This window comes from Diabrotica undecimpunctata, chromosome 3 (assembly GCF_040954645.1).
Source record: "Diabrotica undecimpunctata isolate CICGRU chromosome 3, icDiaUnde3, whole genome shotgun sequence".
Taxonomy (NCBI): Eukaryota; Metazoa; Arthropoda; class Insecta; order Coleoptera; family Chrysomelidae; genus Diabrotica; species Diabrotica undecimpunctata.
This window is the reverse complement of record NC_092805.1, coordinates 36,182,428-36,200,446: the sequence shown is the minus strand read 5'-3', so window position 1 is coordinate 36,200,446 and position 18,019 is coordinate 36,182,428. Positions and strand designations below refer to the sequence as shown.

Sequence of the window (18,019 nt, the reverse complement as noted above, 5' to 3'; positions counted from 1 at the left end):
ACGGGTAAGTGATATTTTTGAAGTCAGTTTCACACTATGAATATATGTCTGAATGCATTCCAATTTTTTTTGTAGATCACTGTATTTATGTGGTATTCTGGCCACAGGAGACTTCTAATATAAATTCTGCCAATATGTAAAATCAAAAGTGGAGCTTCAGGCAATTAGAAATATGTCTCAAAACGAGGTTGACGCCTTATTGGATGAAATTTGAAGTGACCAGGAGTCAATTGTCTCTGATATTGAAAGCGCCTTGAGAGATGAATTGGATGCTGATGAATTTCGGCGACCAAATAATGAGGATGTCCTTGATATTGCAAATATGAACATCATATTTGAAGACCAAATTAACAATCAAGATGAAAAAAAACAATACTCCAAATAATCCAGAATCGGAATCGGACAGTGAAGACGATGTACCGCTAACAGTACAGCTAGCAAAGCGAGATAACTCTATATTTGTGAACCAAAATGAAAGTTATATCTTCTTCTTTGGGTGCCGTGTCCGTATTCAGACGTTGGCCGTCATCATTTTTACAATTTCCCGAAACCTTTCTCTGTCGGCTGCTGCGCGAAATAATTCTTCTACTGTGAAAGTTATATAACACAAATAAATCAATTTATTGAAACTACAGGCACAAACATTCCAAATTTTGCAAAGAACCCCACAGATGTGTTTTTGGAACTATTTCCTGAGGATCTAATTCACTTAATTGTATTTCAAATCAATCTATATTACGTTCAAAAACACGGAGTAGAAAATGGATTTACACCTCCCACAGGAATACTATCAGTAGAAAAACTAGTGAGTAAATTCAAAAGGCATATTACCCTGGAACTGCGCCATTCAAAGTCTTCTCATATGTCCCAAAGAACTACCTCTTTGAGATGTGTCAACTGCAGCACGACAGCAAATGTTAGTATACAGCGTTCCACGTTAAGAAAAAAAATTTCGAAGATAGGGCCATGTATTTCTTATGGACGATAGAAGCGCAGCGATGCCACGATGAACGCAAGCACGATTCAGTTTTGTATAATTTGTATTTTCGTTTTCACTGACATGAATTAAATTAACGTTTTTTAACGTAATGGACCAAAAGTGCCCATTCGAAACAAGAGATGAAAACAATGAAAAGTAGGGAAAATGATTTTAATTAAATAAATAGTATTTACAAAAGATAATTTTATTTTATCTTATTTTAATTATAGTAACGACAGTTTATTTGTTTTTCGGTAAGAATATCATATACCATGAATCATAGAAATCAGTAGAAAATATTGCTTAGTTAAATCATGCACTTTGCCGGCTATTAAAGTTTTAAAAGCAAATAAACGGACCGCTTAGAATGCATATATATAATTACTAATTGCAACGTAAAATAATACGGTGTGCGTATGTCAGCGATTTTATGTCGTTCTCTGAGACTACATAATGATAATAAGGCTTTGTGGTTCTTCAGTTGTTATTCTGACTTTACAGTTAAATGTTACCTAATTGAAAATGGAAATTCGAAAAATATATCGACAATCTAGTAAACCGCATTCCTGAGAGTTTTGGCAACACTGATCTCCATAAGCCTAATGTTATTTTCTTAACGTGAAACGCTCTATAGAACACAGTGGAAATGTTCATCTTGCAATGTCGGACTTTGTCTCAAACACGACAAAAATTGTTTTGCAACGTTCCATGCAAAACAATACGAATAATCGGAAGAAAGAAGTGCTACCTGGTTTTTATTTCTCATTTAATTTTCTGTTACGCTATGTTGCTGCTGGTATCTTGAGAATACCACATCCTACAGGATATACTTCAGGATCAGCATTGTTTATTTTGACTAAATTTGTTTTATGAATATACTAAAATAAACAAATTTCACAAAAATCCTGTTTTTTTAAATTTAATTCAAAAGGTTAAGGGTTAAGCGGTTCACAGAGCCAAATTTGGGATTCAACTTAAAGTCTTGATTTCAGTTTTTGAAAAAAGTTAGTTGAATAATAATTGGCGAAATATCCGGAAAACCGAAGATTCTAACCAGATTTTCGTCTTTTAAATCATAACTTCTATTCTATGAGTTAAAAAAGGTTCATTCGGAAGTCTAAATTAAAGGTATTGATGTCAACTGATGGCTCAAATGATTTTCACGAAAGTAGCGTCTCAGGAATTGAAGTTAAAACTCCAAAATAGCGAAGAAAAAAAAACAGTGAAAACGACGTAGAACCTACGCGATGGTTCTAATCAGATTTTCGTCTTTTAAATCAACATAACTCTGGTTCTAAGAGACCAAAATGGTTCATCTGGGGTTCAAAGTCAGCTATTTACTAAAATGAACTTTGATCAAATAAAAGGCATATATCGAGCACAGTTTAATTTAATCTTGCCCTAAACCTTTACTAAAATAACTTTTAAAAGAGTAGCGCTTCTCTAACTAAAAATGTAACTCAATAAACGGCTAAAAAACGGCAAAAATCCGGTTTTTTGATTTTTAACTGCCTTGTACCACTTTAACTGTGAAAAAATTTCTGGAACATAGTTTTAGTGCTCATACATGATACATATTTTTTTCGAGCTCTCCATATTTTTTGTTATTTTTTTATAGGCGTTTAAAAATTTCAAACGCTCAATTCAGTTTGAATTTCCGGCCAACTCCAATTTTTGTTCAAATATTTTTATAGGGCACAAAAAAACTTTAGTTTAAAAAAAAAGAAATCTAATTTGGTAAAAAACTAAACAAGTTATGGCTAAAAATTAAAGTTAAACGTTTTACGGAATTTTGAGGTTGTGTCAATATTTTTTGCTAAAATTTGGTGAATCTTCATCTTTTGTGGTATTGTACAAGACCCTAAAATTTGGGGTCAAGTTTCCCCTGGGGCAATTTGGACATTATTATCCGGCTATGCCATCGAGTTAGAATCTATGGAGAAGCTATGAGCATATTAACGTGTGTATTAAAAACGGCGTAGGTAGGCGTGGCTAACGGTGATACCAATATGGCGGTGGGATCATGGCCGGACTCAATAATATTAAAACTACTATAAAAATATGACTAGTTATTCAGAAGATTTAATCATAATCTAAAAAAGTGCAATACATTTTTAATAAACTATGATTTATTTATCCCGCGGTAAACACTAAAAACACGATATATTATACATAAAGATAAATTAATACAGTCAAATACTATTAATTTATTCTCTGAAGTACGGGCCATTACTTTGTTTACATATTTGTATACTAACCTGAAGAATGTTATTCCTGAATATTTTTTATTAACATTGCTTCTGCTACTGCAACTACGTTGAGAACAAGAAACCATTATTATGCACAATCACAATATATTATGACAGTTTCTATAAAAGTATTATAAAACTAAAAATATTCGAATAACAACAAACGTAAACAAACATATACGATCTGTCAAAAGTGTCAAAACAATCTTAACAATATGGCCGAAGTGAGATCGTTTTTAGTCATGTGATGCCCTCTCCATAGATTCTAACTCGATGGGCTATGCCCTTTGTTATATTTGTTTTATAGATAAAACTTAGTTTCTTTTTATTTGTGTATTTTTATAGTGTGTATTCTAACAACATTTATATGTAGGAATAAGACAAACTAAATACACTTGTGCTCATTTCTTTTGAAAACAACTTGATACTTTTATGACATTAATGGTTTAATAGCACTAAAATTATTTACAAACAATTGGGCAAAGTTCGGCACCAAAATATGTGTTGACCAGTTTTATAGTAAAGCTTTTAGTGTTTCATATCAATAGCTGACGAACTTAAGTAACTATTTTTATCTAAAAAATAAATGGATCCACACACGGGTCATCCAAACAAACACACGGTCCAAACCAGGAAGACGAATCATTAATAATTCATTACAGTAAATATTTGCTCATTTTGTTTAACAAACAACATTTAATCTACCTCAAATATTATCCAAAATTATATTATTATTGTACTAATAAAGTGAAAATATTATTTGGAATGAAATTTACTTACTTGTTCTCCAACAATAATATTGGTATCGTCAACGTCTGAGTCAATCCCGGAAGAGTTTTCATCATTGACTGTTTGAGTATCTAAAAGTCGTGGTCTTTTCTAAAAAAAAAAAAAGATTTCTGTCATAAAACTCTCGGAATGTTACAGAATATGATACATGACATAAACTTCTACACATTGAAAGCTCGAGATATAAAAAAAATAGTTAACCAATAGCCCTTTTATTGACTGCAACCCATCCAAAACAGTTATATATATATATATATATATATATATATATATATATATATATATATATATATATATATATATATATATATATATATATATATATTATGATATTGGTTATGAAGGGCATAACCAATGTCCGAAAGCTTGGAATAAAAATTTAAAAGAGTACACGTTTCATTTTTTATTGCTGCAAACCCAATATTTAACTTAATTTATATTTAAATGGGAATAAGCCACAATTAAAGGTTAAAATACGTTTATTGACGTTTCAATTTCCACTTCGGAAATCGTTCTCAAAATACAAACATTAGTTTGTATTTTGAGAACAAATTATATTTCCCATTTAAATATAAATTAATTTAAAATGCCACAAGAAAATAGCTTCAGAACAATACCAATATTTAACGTTTACTTCCTTACGTTGTCAGCAAATACTTCTGGTTCATTATATATATATATATATATATATATATATATATATATATATATATATATATATATACTTATAAAGAACTTAACTTTTTGGCAACAGAATGACTATATTTAAAATATCCTATGATAACAATACCAATGTTTTATCTTTCTACTTTTTGTAAAAATAAAGTTTTATCTTTAAAATAAGTAAACTAATTTTCGAAGCCAAATTCAGATTTTTGCTTTAATCTGTGCCTAAAGATGTTATTTGAGACATGGGAAATCTAAAAATTGCATTCCACAACATATCTCACTATACGTGAAATCAAATCTTAACTGTCTTTTTCCTTTTATTCCGATATACTCTGTACGAGTACTAGAAACCAATTCGCTAAGGATTTTTGCTTAGTTGAGGAGATATGTTGTAGAATGCAATTTTTAGATTCTCCATGTCTCTAATAACATCTTTATCAACGCCTCTTTTGCCTTGCAATCCTTAGAAGGCACAGATTAAAGCAAAAATCTGAATTTAGTTTCGAAAATTAGTTTACGGATTTTAATATCAGATGTCGCTATTTGCGTCCATACGAATCCATGTTAGAGTTGCTTCCTAAGACAGAAAAGATTTATTTTCACTCACACATCCTCAGTGTGTCCTCACTCTATCTCCACAACCAATCATGATTAAAATCTCGATTCGTTTTGGTTTTGTTAGTTTCATTTTTGTAAATGCTGTTATTATGTCGAGAAAAAACTCGAAGAGTAAAAATTTGACGTCTATTATTTGACAGATTCACAGATCATTGACAAGCCAAGACGAGTCAATGACAATATTGATTTAAATATTTTTGAAAAATAACTTGGAATACTTACTACAATAATTAATTTTTCAGATTATAAGGTAGCATTGTTTATTATCAATGTATTTTTTTTGGAACCAGCAAAAAACACTATTTTGTTTTATTCGCCAGTGGCGTTCCATAGTGTATTTTAGTTCAGTGAATGAATATTGATTGTACTTCCATGTTACTTAACAATTCATAATTTTGATGAATCCTGTAGAAATAAATATTCAAGTGATTACATCGTTGCAAAGACGATAAGGAGACCTTTCAAATGAGCTGTCGCGTGACCTCGGTTTGTATTTAAAAAAATCGTCGATTACGTCATTACGCTGACACTGATGACGTAATGTCCAACACATATATAGTAGTTGATAGTCATTCAAAAATTAAAATTGACGTGTTTTAAGATTTTTTTTAAAAGTCTTCTGTTTCGGAAATAATGAATTTATTCCATACATTTGCATCATACTGTATAAAAACTCTACTTATACTTACAAAAAGTTTAAAATTATTTCTTACACATTGTTGTTTCTAAAAACTTACCGGACGAATATCTGTATCACGATCTGGGGTAGCACAGCCAACATCACTGGGATTAACTACCAAAAAAAGGAAGATAATAAAACCAGCTACTCCTATATACAAGCCTGGCATAATAAAGGATAATGCCCAATCCTTTTCCACGTATTCCGCAGCAATCAGGGTTCCTGAAAGAATTCACTGTTTTATAAATTGTTAGTGTTGGATTATTTACGAACAATCCGGATCTTTACATTCATCCTAAAGACGAGGTTCGAACGTGATCTGAGAACTACACCTATTACCTTCCTTAGAAGAATAATCGTTTTAAAGTACCTATTTACTCCAGTCGTCAGAGACGAAAATGCCACTGAACCTCGAAAAATCAAACGAACAAGCTGAATTTTGCTGAGAATGTCTATTTTAGGACGCCAAAAAAGTTTACCACTTATACCCTCGGGATTTCTCCTAAGACCCCCTCGTATAGGGGGGAAAATGGAAAAAAATCGATTTACCAAGAATCTGTACGTCATAGAAAAAAATGTAACTGAGATCATTTTAAACAAAAATGTTTATTATCACTTTTTATGTAGAATGAACCGTTCAAAGTTCAATAAAATTTGTATCAGCTCGACGGTAAAATTCAATATCTTTTTAAAGGTAAACAGTGCAGCTTTGTACGCTGTTTTTGTATTTTGCCGCGAATAAACTCAGTTTTTATCTTCTTCTTTAGGTGCCGTCTTCTTAGCGAAGGTTGGCGATGACCTCTGCAAAGTCTTCCCTATTTTGGGCTTTCCTTATTAAACTTTGAAAGTCTAATCCTGTCCAATCTTTGATGTTGCGCAGCCAGGTCATTTGTCGTCTACCAGGGCCGCGTCTGCCTTCTATTTTCCCTTCTATAATAAGCTGAAGGAAGTTATACCTGTCGTGTCTAAATATATGTCCAAGATAAGACGTTTTACGCTTCTTGACAATTTCTGTGAGTTCACGTTCTCTATGCATACGCCTTAAAACTTCTTTATTTCTAACGCGGTCGGTCCATGGAATTTTCAGCATACGACGAAATACCCACATCTCAAAGCTCTCTAAACGTCGTAACGAGCTGACTGTTAACGTCCAAGCTTCCACGCCATGTAATAGTACACTATATACATAACACTTTATCATGCGGTATCGTAGGGACAAATGAAGATTACGGGTAATGAGTAACTGTCGCATCTTTAAGAAGGTGCCTCTTGCCTGTTCTATTCTACATTTAACCTCTTGTTCTTGATCTAAGGTTTCATGTATCCAACAGTCTAGATACTTAAACTTTTTCACTTGTTCAACTAGATTGTTGTTGACTAGTATGTTTATAACTGGTGTGTTTTTTTGAAATTACCATTGTTTTGGTTTTTTTTTTACATTCACCTTAAGGCCGTATAGTTCTCCTTCTCGCACTACTTTGGTTAACAGAATTTGTAGTTCTTCTTCACTGCCAGCAATCAGTACTGTATCATCGGCATACCTGATATTGTTCACGATTTTTCCATTGACTTTTATTCCTTCTTGTGCTTCATCTAGAGCATGTGCAAAGATGTCCTCTGAGTATAAGTTGAAAATAATGGTGATAGTATACAACCTTGTCTAACTCCTCTTGGTCTGAACTAGAACCTAATCTTTAAAACCTATAACATGAAATTTTAGTTTTGAGTTTTGGCAACGAATTTGAGTCATTAGAAATATGATTAAAAAACGTTGAATTTAAACTTTCACATTAAAAACTATCTAAAATATTTCGTAGCACGTTTTTCAAAACTACTCATCTTCTGCTAGAAATTACACTCAAAACCATCTTCTTGGAGGTATTTCCCGAGACGTGCGATCTTTTGTAATGTAAAAGTTTAAATTCGGCGTTTTTAGTCATATTTCAAATGCATCATATTTGCTGCTACAACTTAAAATTCAAATTTCATGTCATAGGTTTTGAAGATTGGTTTCTAGAAATCGAAATTTTACTACGACCGGTCAATTAAAGTAATAAATTTTATTGATCTCACGGGGATTGTAAAATATGGCGAAATCGCCCAACGTTTATTTATTGAACGGATTTATAGAAACTCACTTCATTTGCTGCAAAATACAAAAATTGTACAAGAACGCAAAACTTTAAAACGCATTTTCATTTTTGTAGATAGCATACTCTGATCAAAAGATATCGAATTTTACCGTCGACTTGATACACATTTTATTTAACATTGATTTCGCGCGCGCGCAACTGCATTCAAATACGCCGGTCGCTTCAAGCGTTGTTTCTGAGAGAACGGTTCATTCTACAGAAAGTGCTCAAAAAGTATTCAAAATTATCTCAGCTACATTTTTTATTCGAAACATTTTTTCTATGGCGTACTTGATAAATAAATTTTTTTGAGTTTTTACCCCTCTACGAGGGCGGTTTTAGCGGAAAACCCGGGGGTAAAAGTGGTAAACTTTTTTTAATCTTTTTTGGAGTATCAAAATTGATATTCTCGGCAAAATTAAACTTGTTCGTATGATTTTTAGGGATCACATCTCTGTCGACTGGATCTAATTTATTTTTGTATGCGAACATACGATATTTTATATAATATGCGATTCTTGATAAATCTTGATTTTTGATAAATCTAAAAAATATTTTTATTAATCTTTTTGCTTTTATCACCCTTTAATAATTTTATTACGGTTACATTTTTAAGATATAGGGCAAGGGTGGTCTAGGACGTAAAAAGATGTCATGGCTGTGTAATATTCGCCTAAAATAGAATAATTTAATCCCCACTATCTAACATCTCACAGTCGAAACAAGCACATTTTTACCTAACTAAATATCTCTTCGAGACATTAAGTCTATGATTAGTAACTTTCTGGTATATATTTATTCGTTAACAAAGAAGTCTATAGACAGTAGTTTCATCAGTAAAAATCTGAATGACCCGAGATCCGAATTGCTGACCCCGTTATCGAGACCTGTTGATCAGGATAATTGAAAGGATCGTTATTTCCCACGAGTAAAAATTATTAGTTAGTCCTTGATTTAAAGAGTTTGTACGTGGAGTACTGAAAGTTTGTGATTTCCATCTTCAGCATTTTTGAGAGTATCATAGAAATATTTCAGCGAATTTCTGCCCAGTTTGTTCCAGTTAGTGGTGAATTGTTCATTATTTCTGATGAAAAATTAAAACACGTCTTACCTAAAATATTTCCTATACTGGTATGAGAGTTCCACAAACCGAAGATCAGTCCTCTTTTACTTTTTCCAAACCAGTTGCTCATGACGGTAACCACACCTGGCCATCCCGTGGTCTGGAAAATGCCTGCCATGCCCTAAAAATATAGGTATTCTACTGCAACATACAAAAACAAAACATAAAAGTTACTTTTGTTTGGACCGATTAACATACTTGGCGTATAATAATTATTTCTTAGATTTTTTAAATTTAGTTATACAAAAAATTACAATAAAGATAGTAATATCGTAAACAAAATAGATTATGAAGAAGTCCATGAACAAGCAAGAACTCTGATAATATTTATTAATGTTTCTCCTTTGCTTACAGTAATATTTTCTGTAAAAAAATATAGACATACCTGCACTACAAGGGACGAAGAAAAAAGGAAAGGATCAAATTATGCTAGATGACTATCTGATGATTTACTGTAGTGTTGCGAAAGAAACCAGAGCCAAAAAAGGAGTCGCCCTGTTGGTACACAGAAAATTTTTACACCAAGTACAAGAATGTAAATATACCTCTGAAAGAATAGTAAGTGTAAAAGTTAAACTGGATGTCAAACCTCTAAATATGGTAGCAATCTATGCACCAGAGAACAACAGAGATACCACCACAAGGGAAAACCTTTACGAGCATCTTCAGACTGTAATAAACGAGACCCGAAACGATGAATATCTAACCATTATGGGTGATTTTAACGCCCATGTTGGCAATGATATAGTTCCAGGAATAAAACAGCGATATAATGAAAATATCAGAAATGAAAAATGTCTTCTGACGGACATCTGCAGCATAAACGAAATACGTATTAATAATACATTTTTCCCTCACAAAGAACAATACAAATACACTTTTGAAAACAGTAAAGCACAAAGATCTATGATAGACTATATTCTGTCGAATAGAGAGTTACAACCCTCTCAAATCTTCGATGTAAGAGCACTAATATCAGCAGAAATAGAAAGCGATCATAAATTGGTATTGTACAAAATCCGAATGAAAACATATATACGTGAAAACAAAACACCAGAATACACCACAAAGATAAAAGTCGAAAGCTTACAGGATGACTCCACAAGATACCTATTCCAAAAAAGAATAACCGAAAAAAGCAGAAATACATATATCACAGAAAGTGATGGAGTCGAAGAAAGCTGGGCCAAAATTAAGTCTAGCCTTAGGAAGTTCTTGGTGAAAGAAATATAAATAAAAATAAATCGTTCCCAAGGCAAAGAACTCCATGGTTTTGTAGAGAAGTGAAGCAAAAATATAAAGAAAAGAAAAAATCTTTCTGAAATACATCACCAAAACACAAGAGGCATACACTTGTAAGAAAAATAAATGCTTTGCGAAAGAAATGGAATATAATTTTTATGGTCTGCAAAAGGAAATATGGCTCTTCATAAGCGGTCAAAGAACGGAGGTAAAGGAACTAATAGAACCAAAACACATCCTCTGTGGATCCTAGCCTGCTCTAAAATTAGTCGCCATTCTCTTCGGTTTCTGGCAACGTGTTGCCATCTTCTGATCTCTATTATCACTAAGTCGGTATCAACTCCATCTAACCACCTAAGTCGCGGTCGGCCTCTGCTTCTTCTTACTATAGGTGTTCCTGCCGTTAGCTTTTTAAGTCGCTGTGTTTTAATGAACGTTACGACATCTGGTTCATTAAAGAGTTGGTATATCTTTTGCGCCACTGCCCTTGATCGTTTATAGCTCCAAATATTTTGCAGAGTATCTTACGCTCGAATATTCCCAAAAGTCTTTCATCCTTCTGCGTTAGATTCCATGTTTCCGCCCCGTATATGAAGACCGACCTCAGCAGTGTTTTGTAGATAATAATTTTAGTTTTCCTTTGCATATTTCTTGATTGGAATTGTTTTTTAAATCCATAGTGTGTCCTATTTGTAAGGTTTATTCGTCTTTAATTTTTTCGCTTGTTTTATTTGTAGTAGTCACTAGCGAGCCAAGCTATGTGAAGCTGTCAACACGTTCCAAGATATGACTTCCAAAGACTGTTTCCCTCCTTAGTAACCAACATGTACATGGTTTTGCCTTCGTTGATGACTAGACCGACCTGTTTCGTTGCCGTTTCCAATTCTAGGAAATATTGCTCAACATCTATTGTATTGCAAGCTATTGTAAATAGTACCGCCGTCTCTAATTCGTGTGTCTCGGACTGCCTTTTCCAAGGCAATGTTAAATAGAAGGCAAGCCAGGGCATCCCCTTGTCTAAGTCCATCTTTTACCTCGAAGGATCAATAATTTTCTGCCTGTATCCTAACGCTGGCTTTTAAAGCATGGTCTCATTTTGTCAGACAAGAAGTAAAAGTTTTTGCAGTGCTTGTAGCACACCGTCGCTACCATTCTTGTAGAGCTGACTACAAATTTGATGAGTTCCTGGTGATGCTCCTGTAATTACTTATAATCGTAGTAAAACAAGGCAAAGAAATGTTTAAAAGTTATGATGTTGCTAACACAAGATTTATTATTTTAGTTTTTTGGCATAATTTATATTTTTCTTGACCATTTTGTTCAGGAGGGACATTCACTTAACTGCATCAGCATAGCAGCTACCCTGCAAAACTCAATAGCTTCCTTAAAGTACAACTGGATCAATCCCAGTTGTCTCCATCAACTTAAAATCCACTCATTCAGCTACAAGCCATCCAACCAGCTTCTGAAGCCATCAACACGTTATTCCATGAACTACATGAAGTCATAAGTATTATTTCCACATTTTTGTAAATCTATAGGCAGGATGGCAGTATGGTTTTGTTCTATTCGAATAATTATTTCAAATCAAAACGTCAAAATAAAATGACAAACCACTGCAATTAGATTTTTTTTCCATATCTTATCGTATCCATATCGTATTGTTATTTATTGTATAGAAGTATAATTATGTACAATGGAAAAGCGTAATAATAATCACTAATAATAATTAATAACTATTATAGGACAAGTATGTTAGTCTGCATTTATCCATTACCTAGCCACTTATTAATTACTTTTGTTACCAACGGTTATAATTATATAATTCAAATTATCGCTATAACGATAAAACATCTATTTAAAAATAAGTTTTACCATTCCGTAAGGTACTAAACATTATCCAGTTTATTATAACTTTGTTGGAAATAAATAAGCTCAGGAAGAGAGATTTGAATTCGGTTGTAAAGCATTAAGAAAACAATTCGGAGATATTTTGGTTCTTTCAGTTTGGTATGACAGGAAAATAAAAAACAGGACTTATATGAGAATGTTTACATATTGAGATAGCACACAAGTAGCAGCGCACACGTAAAATTTGCTAGACGTAAGAATCTGGAGCAAAAGAATAAAAGCAAAGGATAAATGCCAAAAATAATTAACAAGTACCAAAATGGACAATACAAGTGGAACAACACTAATAAATCAGAAGTCATTGAGATATACAATACTCGGCCCCGGAATTCAAAGAAGGAAGCTTACGAACAATAGAGAGCAGCGAATTTCTTTAAGGAACGTGTCGATCTGAGACTGTGAGTCTGAGATAACTACTACTACACGCCTACGACAGACTATATCAAAATCATATGGTGAGATCTATGCTGCGACTACTGTGCTCCAATCTCGAGGGTAAAACCACAGTATCCAGGGCATGTATGGCACAGGGGGAAAAGTGTTGCATAAGCATTGCCCCAGATAGCTAGCGCAATCTGGTGGATTATAGCTTTGGCACTGAGAGTACTGTCATACTTAACAGCATTTCGTTCTAACTCGTGAGAATAGACTGGACAGGAGACAAAAATAGATGGCCCAGAACAGGGCTCAGAAATGAGTGACTTTTCTGAATCCATAACGAATGTAGAGGGAACGTTTCTCTGTTCGAAATAGGTCTCAATGATCGCGATTACGGTCCTACATGCGAACCTTCAGCATAGTAAAGCAGCTGCAGCAGACCTTACCGTTGCTATGGAAGGTTCGATGTCTATTTAATCAAGAGTAAACAAGAGCCTTGGATATATCAGGGCCAAATAAAAGGTACGTTGGGTTTGGCGGAGAGCTTATATGTAGCAGGTACGCTGAAATCCTGAGGACCTGTATAATAGTTAATAGAAGATATACAATATGCTAATTGGTTGTGATTGTTGTAAAATTGACGTCTAGCAATGAAAAAATGTCTCTAGCGAGGACTGATGAAACACAAGTTGCTAAATGGAAGACTATATCTACCAGATGTACTCCCGACGAGAAAATCACAAAAAAGAGCAGACTTCTTCCCCAAAATATTGTGGTAGTGGAAGTTATAAAAGTTTTCTAATGAAGATCTAGACATCAGCGATACTCAAGAACTACTCGGACAAAATGTAATGCGAAAATGAAATAGATCTCGTAACAGATGCCCTAATAAAACTTACCGATCAAGCTACATATGAGTTTTTTAACGCAACAAACAACTTTCTTGAAAAAAAAACTGAGTGGAAAGTTGTTAAGGTTTAAATTTAAATTGGTGACGGCTTCCATTCCAGAGACCAAAAGTAAAAATCTGAAGATCACATTAACCGTTTTGGTAAACAAAATAAAGGACTCCACTAAAACATTGGGTAATTCTGAATTTAATAATAATTCTGAATATGAATCTCAAAGACTCCGAGGTAGAATTAAACAGGTTGCACTGAAAACTTATTTACCAACTCATCGTGATAGGTTTATATAGTTGGATGAAAAAAAAATCTTCGCAGACTAAATAAAAGGTCACGGTTTGGTACAAATGCCTCACTGAAGTGAGAAGGAAAGGTGATCCGAGCAATATGAGCGACGGTTTTGTTTTCACCTTTTAGAAAAACTTCGGATGAATCTTTTACTTTGTCATGCAAAGTTATAAGTAATTTCACACACTTACCTGCGCAATTACGTAATAAGAAAGATTATGTATGTCGTAAGTTTTAGCAATGCCGAATAGGTAGCTAAAAACGCCTGACATTAACATACCCAAGCTGAGAAAATACCTAAGGTTGACTCTCTCAGCTATGATCCCGGATACGAACATCGCTATGGCATAACAGAAAAGGAACGATGAGTCCAACTCACCCAACATCTGAGAGGCACTGTCGTCTGTGCCATCTGGAAATTAAAAATATAAGAACAATTATCAGACCAAAATCTAATGTAAATTCAAAATTTATTATTAAATTTAATAAACACATTTTTTCACCATTCAGCATGAACTATCTGAATAAAAAATTCGTGTAGGTATAATATTGTTAATTAAGTTGGTTTGTGAGAGTCGAGTGGTGATTGTTAGTGGCAATGAATCTTGGATTTACTCCTACAAATCAGAAAATAAACGCCAATCTGCTGTGTGAGTGTTTTCTGATGAGGAAAAACCAACAAAAGTGATCCGTTCTCGAACTGTGTCAAACAACAGGTGAAATTCAATGCGTGGGCAGTGATTCCAGTCGCCAGAAGAAGCCATCGATGCCTTTAAAACAGCGAATTTGCAGGAGTCAACTGAAGACTGGAATAGCTGTTTTACCAATTGGTTTGAGCGTATGCAAAAGTGTATCGATCTTGGTGGGACATATTTTGAAAAGCAATAAAGTACTTTAAGTCTAAAAAAGAGGTAAAAGATCATTCATGATTACTTTAAATCTATATATGGCTATATCCAAAACTATAAAGACATCCCTCGTATAACCAGCAGATTCCAAAATATATTTTGGTTTCTACTGGATATAAGTTACACATGGCTGGTTATAAAAGTTGGAATGATGCATAAATTTATATATCTCTAATAGATTACTTATTTCATATTTTACTTTTATCGGACTTCCTTGTGATTGTTCGATCACGTTTCGTTTACGTACGATAATTCATTTTTAATCTGTGGACTTAACGAGTTTCCTGATAACGACAATTGTAGATAAAATATTTCACTGAACCATGAATTTTGTTTATTTTTTCGTTTTCGTTTTTTGTCAAATTAATTATACATATGTTTGGAAATTTTAAAATAAAAATTAAATTGCAACATTTTAAGTCAGTTTTTCCCAGTTGAGATTCTATGTTTTCGAACGTTTGTAGTTTTTTATCAACAAATTGTTTTTATACACGTCTTTTTCTTATTCTCTAGATTTATTAAGCTTCTTCCATGTAATGCTCCTAAGTGTCATACACAGTCTTTTTGAAACATGACAATAAGAGGCAGTTGTATAATAAAATCAGAAACTTACAATTTCTCAACAAGGAAAAACAGACAACACAGGTATGACATTATTATACGATCATGAAATTAAGAGGTTTGTCCTTATGCAAAGGAATATGTTAATCAAAGAAAGCAGTATGGTGAAGAAATGTGATTGATTCGCCAACTGGCCATCGTGAATTTCGACTTTTGATATTTTCATAAGCGATAGTGTATTTATGTTATGTTTATGTTAGTGTAACTGTTTTTTATATTATTTAAATTTTAAATCCATTTCGTGCTTTCAAGTTATAACTTTTTTCAAAAACATGTTATAATTATCAACTATTACCTTGATCGATTTCTTGGGGGAAGAATATATTTATAAACTGAGAAGGAAAAATAATATTCTCTAACCTCTAAATTGACATTTCATTATTTGATTCTATATGCGCAATAAGTTTATTGCCTCGCTTTAATTGTCTATTTTTGCTTCTTCCATCATTTGGAAAACCTCCTTGTTAGATATTTTAACCGTCCAGGAGATTTTTAAGATCCATCGATACGCCCCCAGTTTGTTCACACATCGTTTGATCAGCGCCTATGCTTCTCTCTCTCTTGTCGTTTACTCATTGCTGAGGATCGTGATTTCCTACAATGCGGGCTGTCAATTCTCTCCATCTCTTGCGATTTTGGGCTGCTCTCATGGACTCGGAAAACATCTCTCCAGTGGCTTTCTGTACTTGATCTGACCATCGGATAGGTGAGCGTCCTCTGCCTCTACGTCCTTCTACGTTTCCGCACACAATTAGTCTTTCTAAGTTGTCATTGTCTCTTCTCGCAATGTGGCCAAAAAACTTTAAAACATTTGCAAGACACTGAGAGGAGAGTCTGGTCTGAATGTTTAGCTCTTCGAGAATCGACTGATTGGATCTGTGCTCCGTCCACGAGACGCGTAGCATTCGTCTCCAGCACCACATTTCGAATGCGTCAATCCTTTTCCTATCCTCTGATTTTATTGTCCATGTTTCGGCACCGTAACTGAAGATTGAAAAAATGAGTGTCCGTACCAGTCTCATTTTGAGTTTTTTGGATAAAGAGCGGTCCTTCCATATTTTTGACAGTCGACTCATCGCGTTCTTGGCCATCCCTATTCTTCTGCGAATTTCCGTATGGGAGGAGGCTGCATTGCTTAAGGAAGATCCTAGATACGTGAACTCGTCTACTTTCTCGAATTGATTTAGGGCGCCTGTTGTTTGGAGGATATTCGCGTGGTCCACAATCATGATTTTTGTTTTCTGATTATTAATCTTGAGCCCACACTTGTTGCTTTCGGTTTCTACTCTCTTTATCAGTCTCGACATCTCGTGTTGTATCGTCTGCGAATCTTAAGTTTGAGATCTTTTTTCCTGCAATGGAGATGCCGCCTCTCCATCCATCGAGTGCGTTCCTCATTATGTATTCTCCATATAAATTGAACAGGTCTGGAGATAGTATGCACCCTTGTCGTACACCTCTGCTGGTTTTGAAGGTATCAGATTGCTGGTTTTCAATTCTTATTTTAACTGAGTTTGCTATGCTTCTACACAATACTAAAAGACCGATAAAGTGACATTCATAAATGGACTGAGCAATACATACAGCAAAGTTAGGACGCCATCTTTTTTTCGTTGTGTCAGTTATGTTCCTGTCGTACTTCAAGTATAAGCAGAGTTTCTTTTTGGTGTGGCGAAAGAGAGAGAGAGAGAGAGAGTGTGTGTGGGGAGTTTCAATGAGCTAGAGAGAGAGAGAGACAGATCGAACAACCGCAAAATGTTATCACTGCTCGTTGTTTGTAGTTAATAGTTAATAGTTTGTCAGTATGCTTTAATTTCATTTTTACGCTTATATTTCGACCTCACGGTATTTGTTTTATGTAAAACGCACTTTGAGCCTTCTCTCTGTTTATTTTTACTTCTCGTGTGTTTTCATTTAAATAACTAATACTTATTGCGGCATTTCACAAAGAAGTTGACTCCTACTAACATTTTACAAAAGAAACTTATTTTTGGTCCTTGTAAACATACTTTTTTAGTTAAATATTTATCACAAACATTACTTGTAACGTTATAAACATCACATGTTTGTTATTCTTCTTTAATTATTAATTATTTTATTTCAATTTCTTTTAAGTTTATTCATGTATTAACTTTATATTTCATTTTACTTTTTTTATTTTAAAAATGGTTGGCGCTCAACTCAATCCTTCGATCAACTTTCTATTGACTAAATATTCTGTCATCTAAATTCCAATTTTCATTTTCACTAAATATTATATTTCCTTTATTCAGACTCTATTATGTTCTATCAGATGACAGAATATATTATATAAATTCCTATGCATCACTTTAGTCGATAAACGTTATTTGTCAGTTGACAACTCTCGACTTCTGAGAGTTTTACTTCAATGCTGAAGTAGGGATAATTCAATGGAAAGGGACATATTCTTGATCTATAAAAAGGCTTCGAAATTTGACTTCTTTTTTACATACATATCTAACCTCACGTGCTTCTTTTCAAACCATACGCAGTTAGTATGTTTAATA

The 18,019-nt window shown here is 33.6% G+C and overlaps 1 protein-coding gene across 3 annotated transcripts in view; it reads right to left on the bottom strand.

Annotated features, from left to right (window-relative positions):
• MFS16 (major facilitator superfamily transporter 16) overlaps positions 1–18,019 on the bottom strand; it is a 52,877-nt gene that overhangs the window by 24,057 nt on the left and 10,801 nt on the right. For all 3 annotated transcript variants that reach the window (XM_072525724.1, XM_072525726.1, XM_072525725.1), the window contains exons 4-7: positions 14,154–14,374; positions 9,227–9,359; positions 6,042–6,205; positions 4,009–4,107 (exon numbers count right to left, since the gene is read on the bottom strand). In XM_072525724.1, the coding sequence (XP_072381825.1) occupies positions 4,009–4,107; positions 6,042–6,205; positions 9,227–9,359; positions 14,154–14,374 (617 nt within the window). The remainder of the gene's footprint in view (positions 1–4,008; positions 4,108–6,041; positions 6,206–9,226; positions 9,360–14,153; positions 14,375–18,019) is intronic.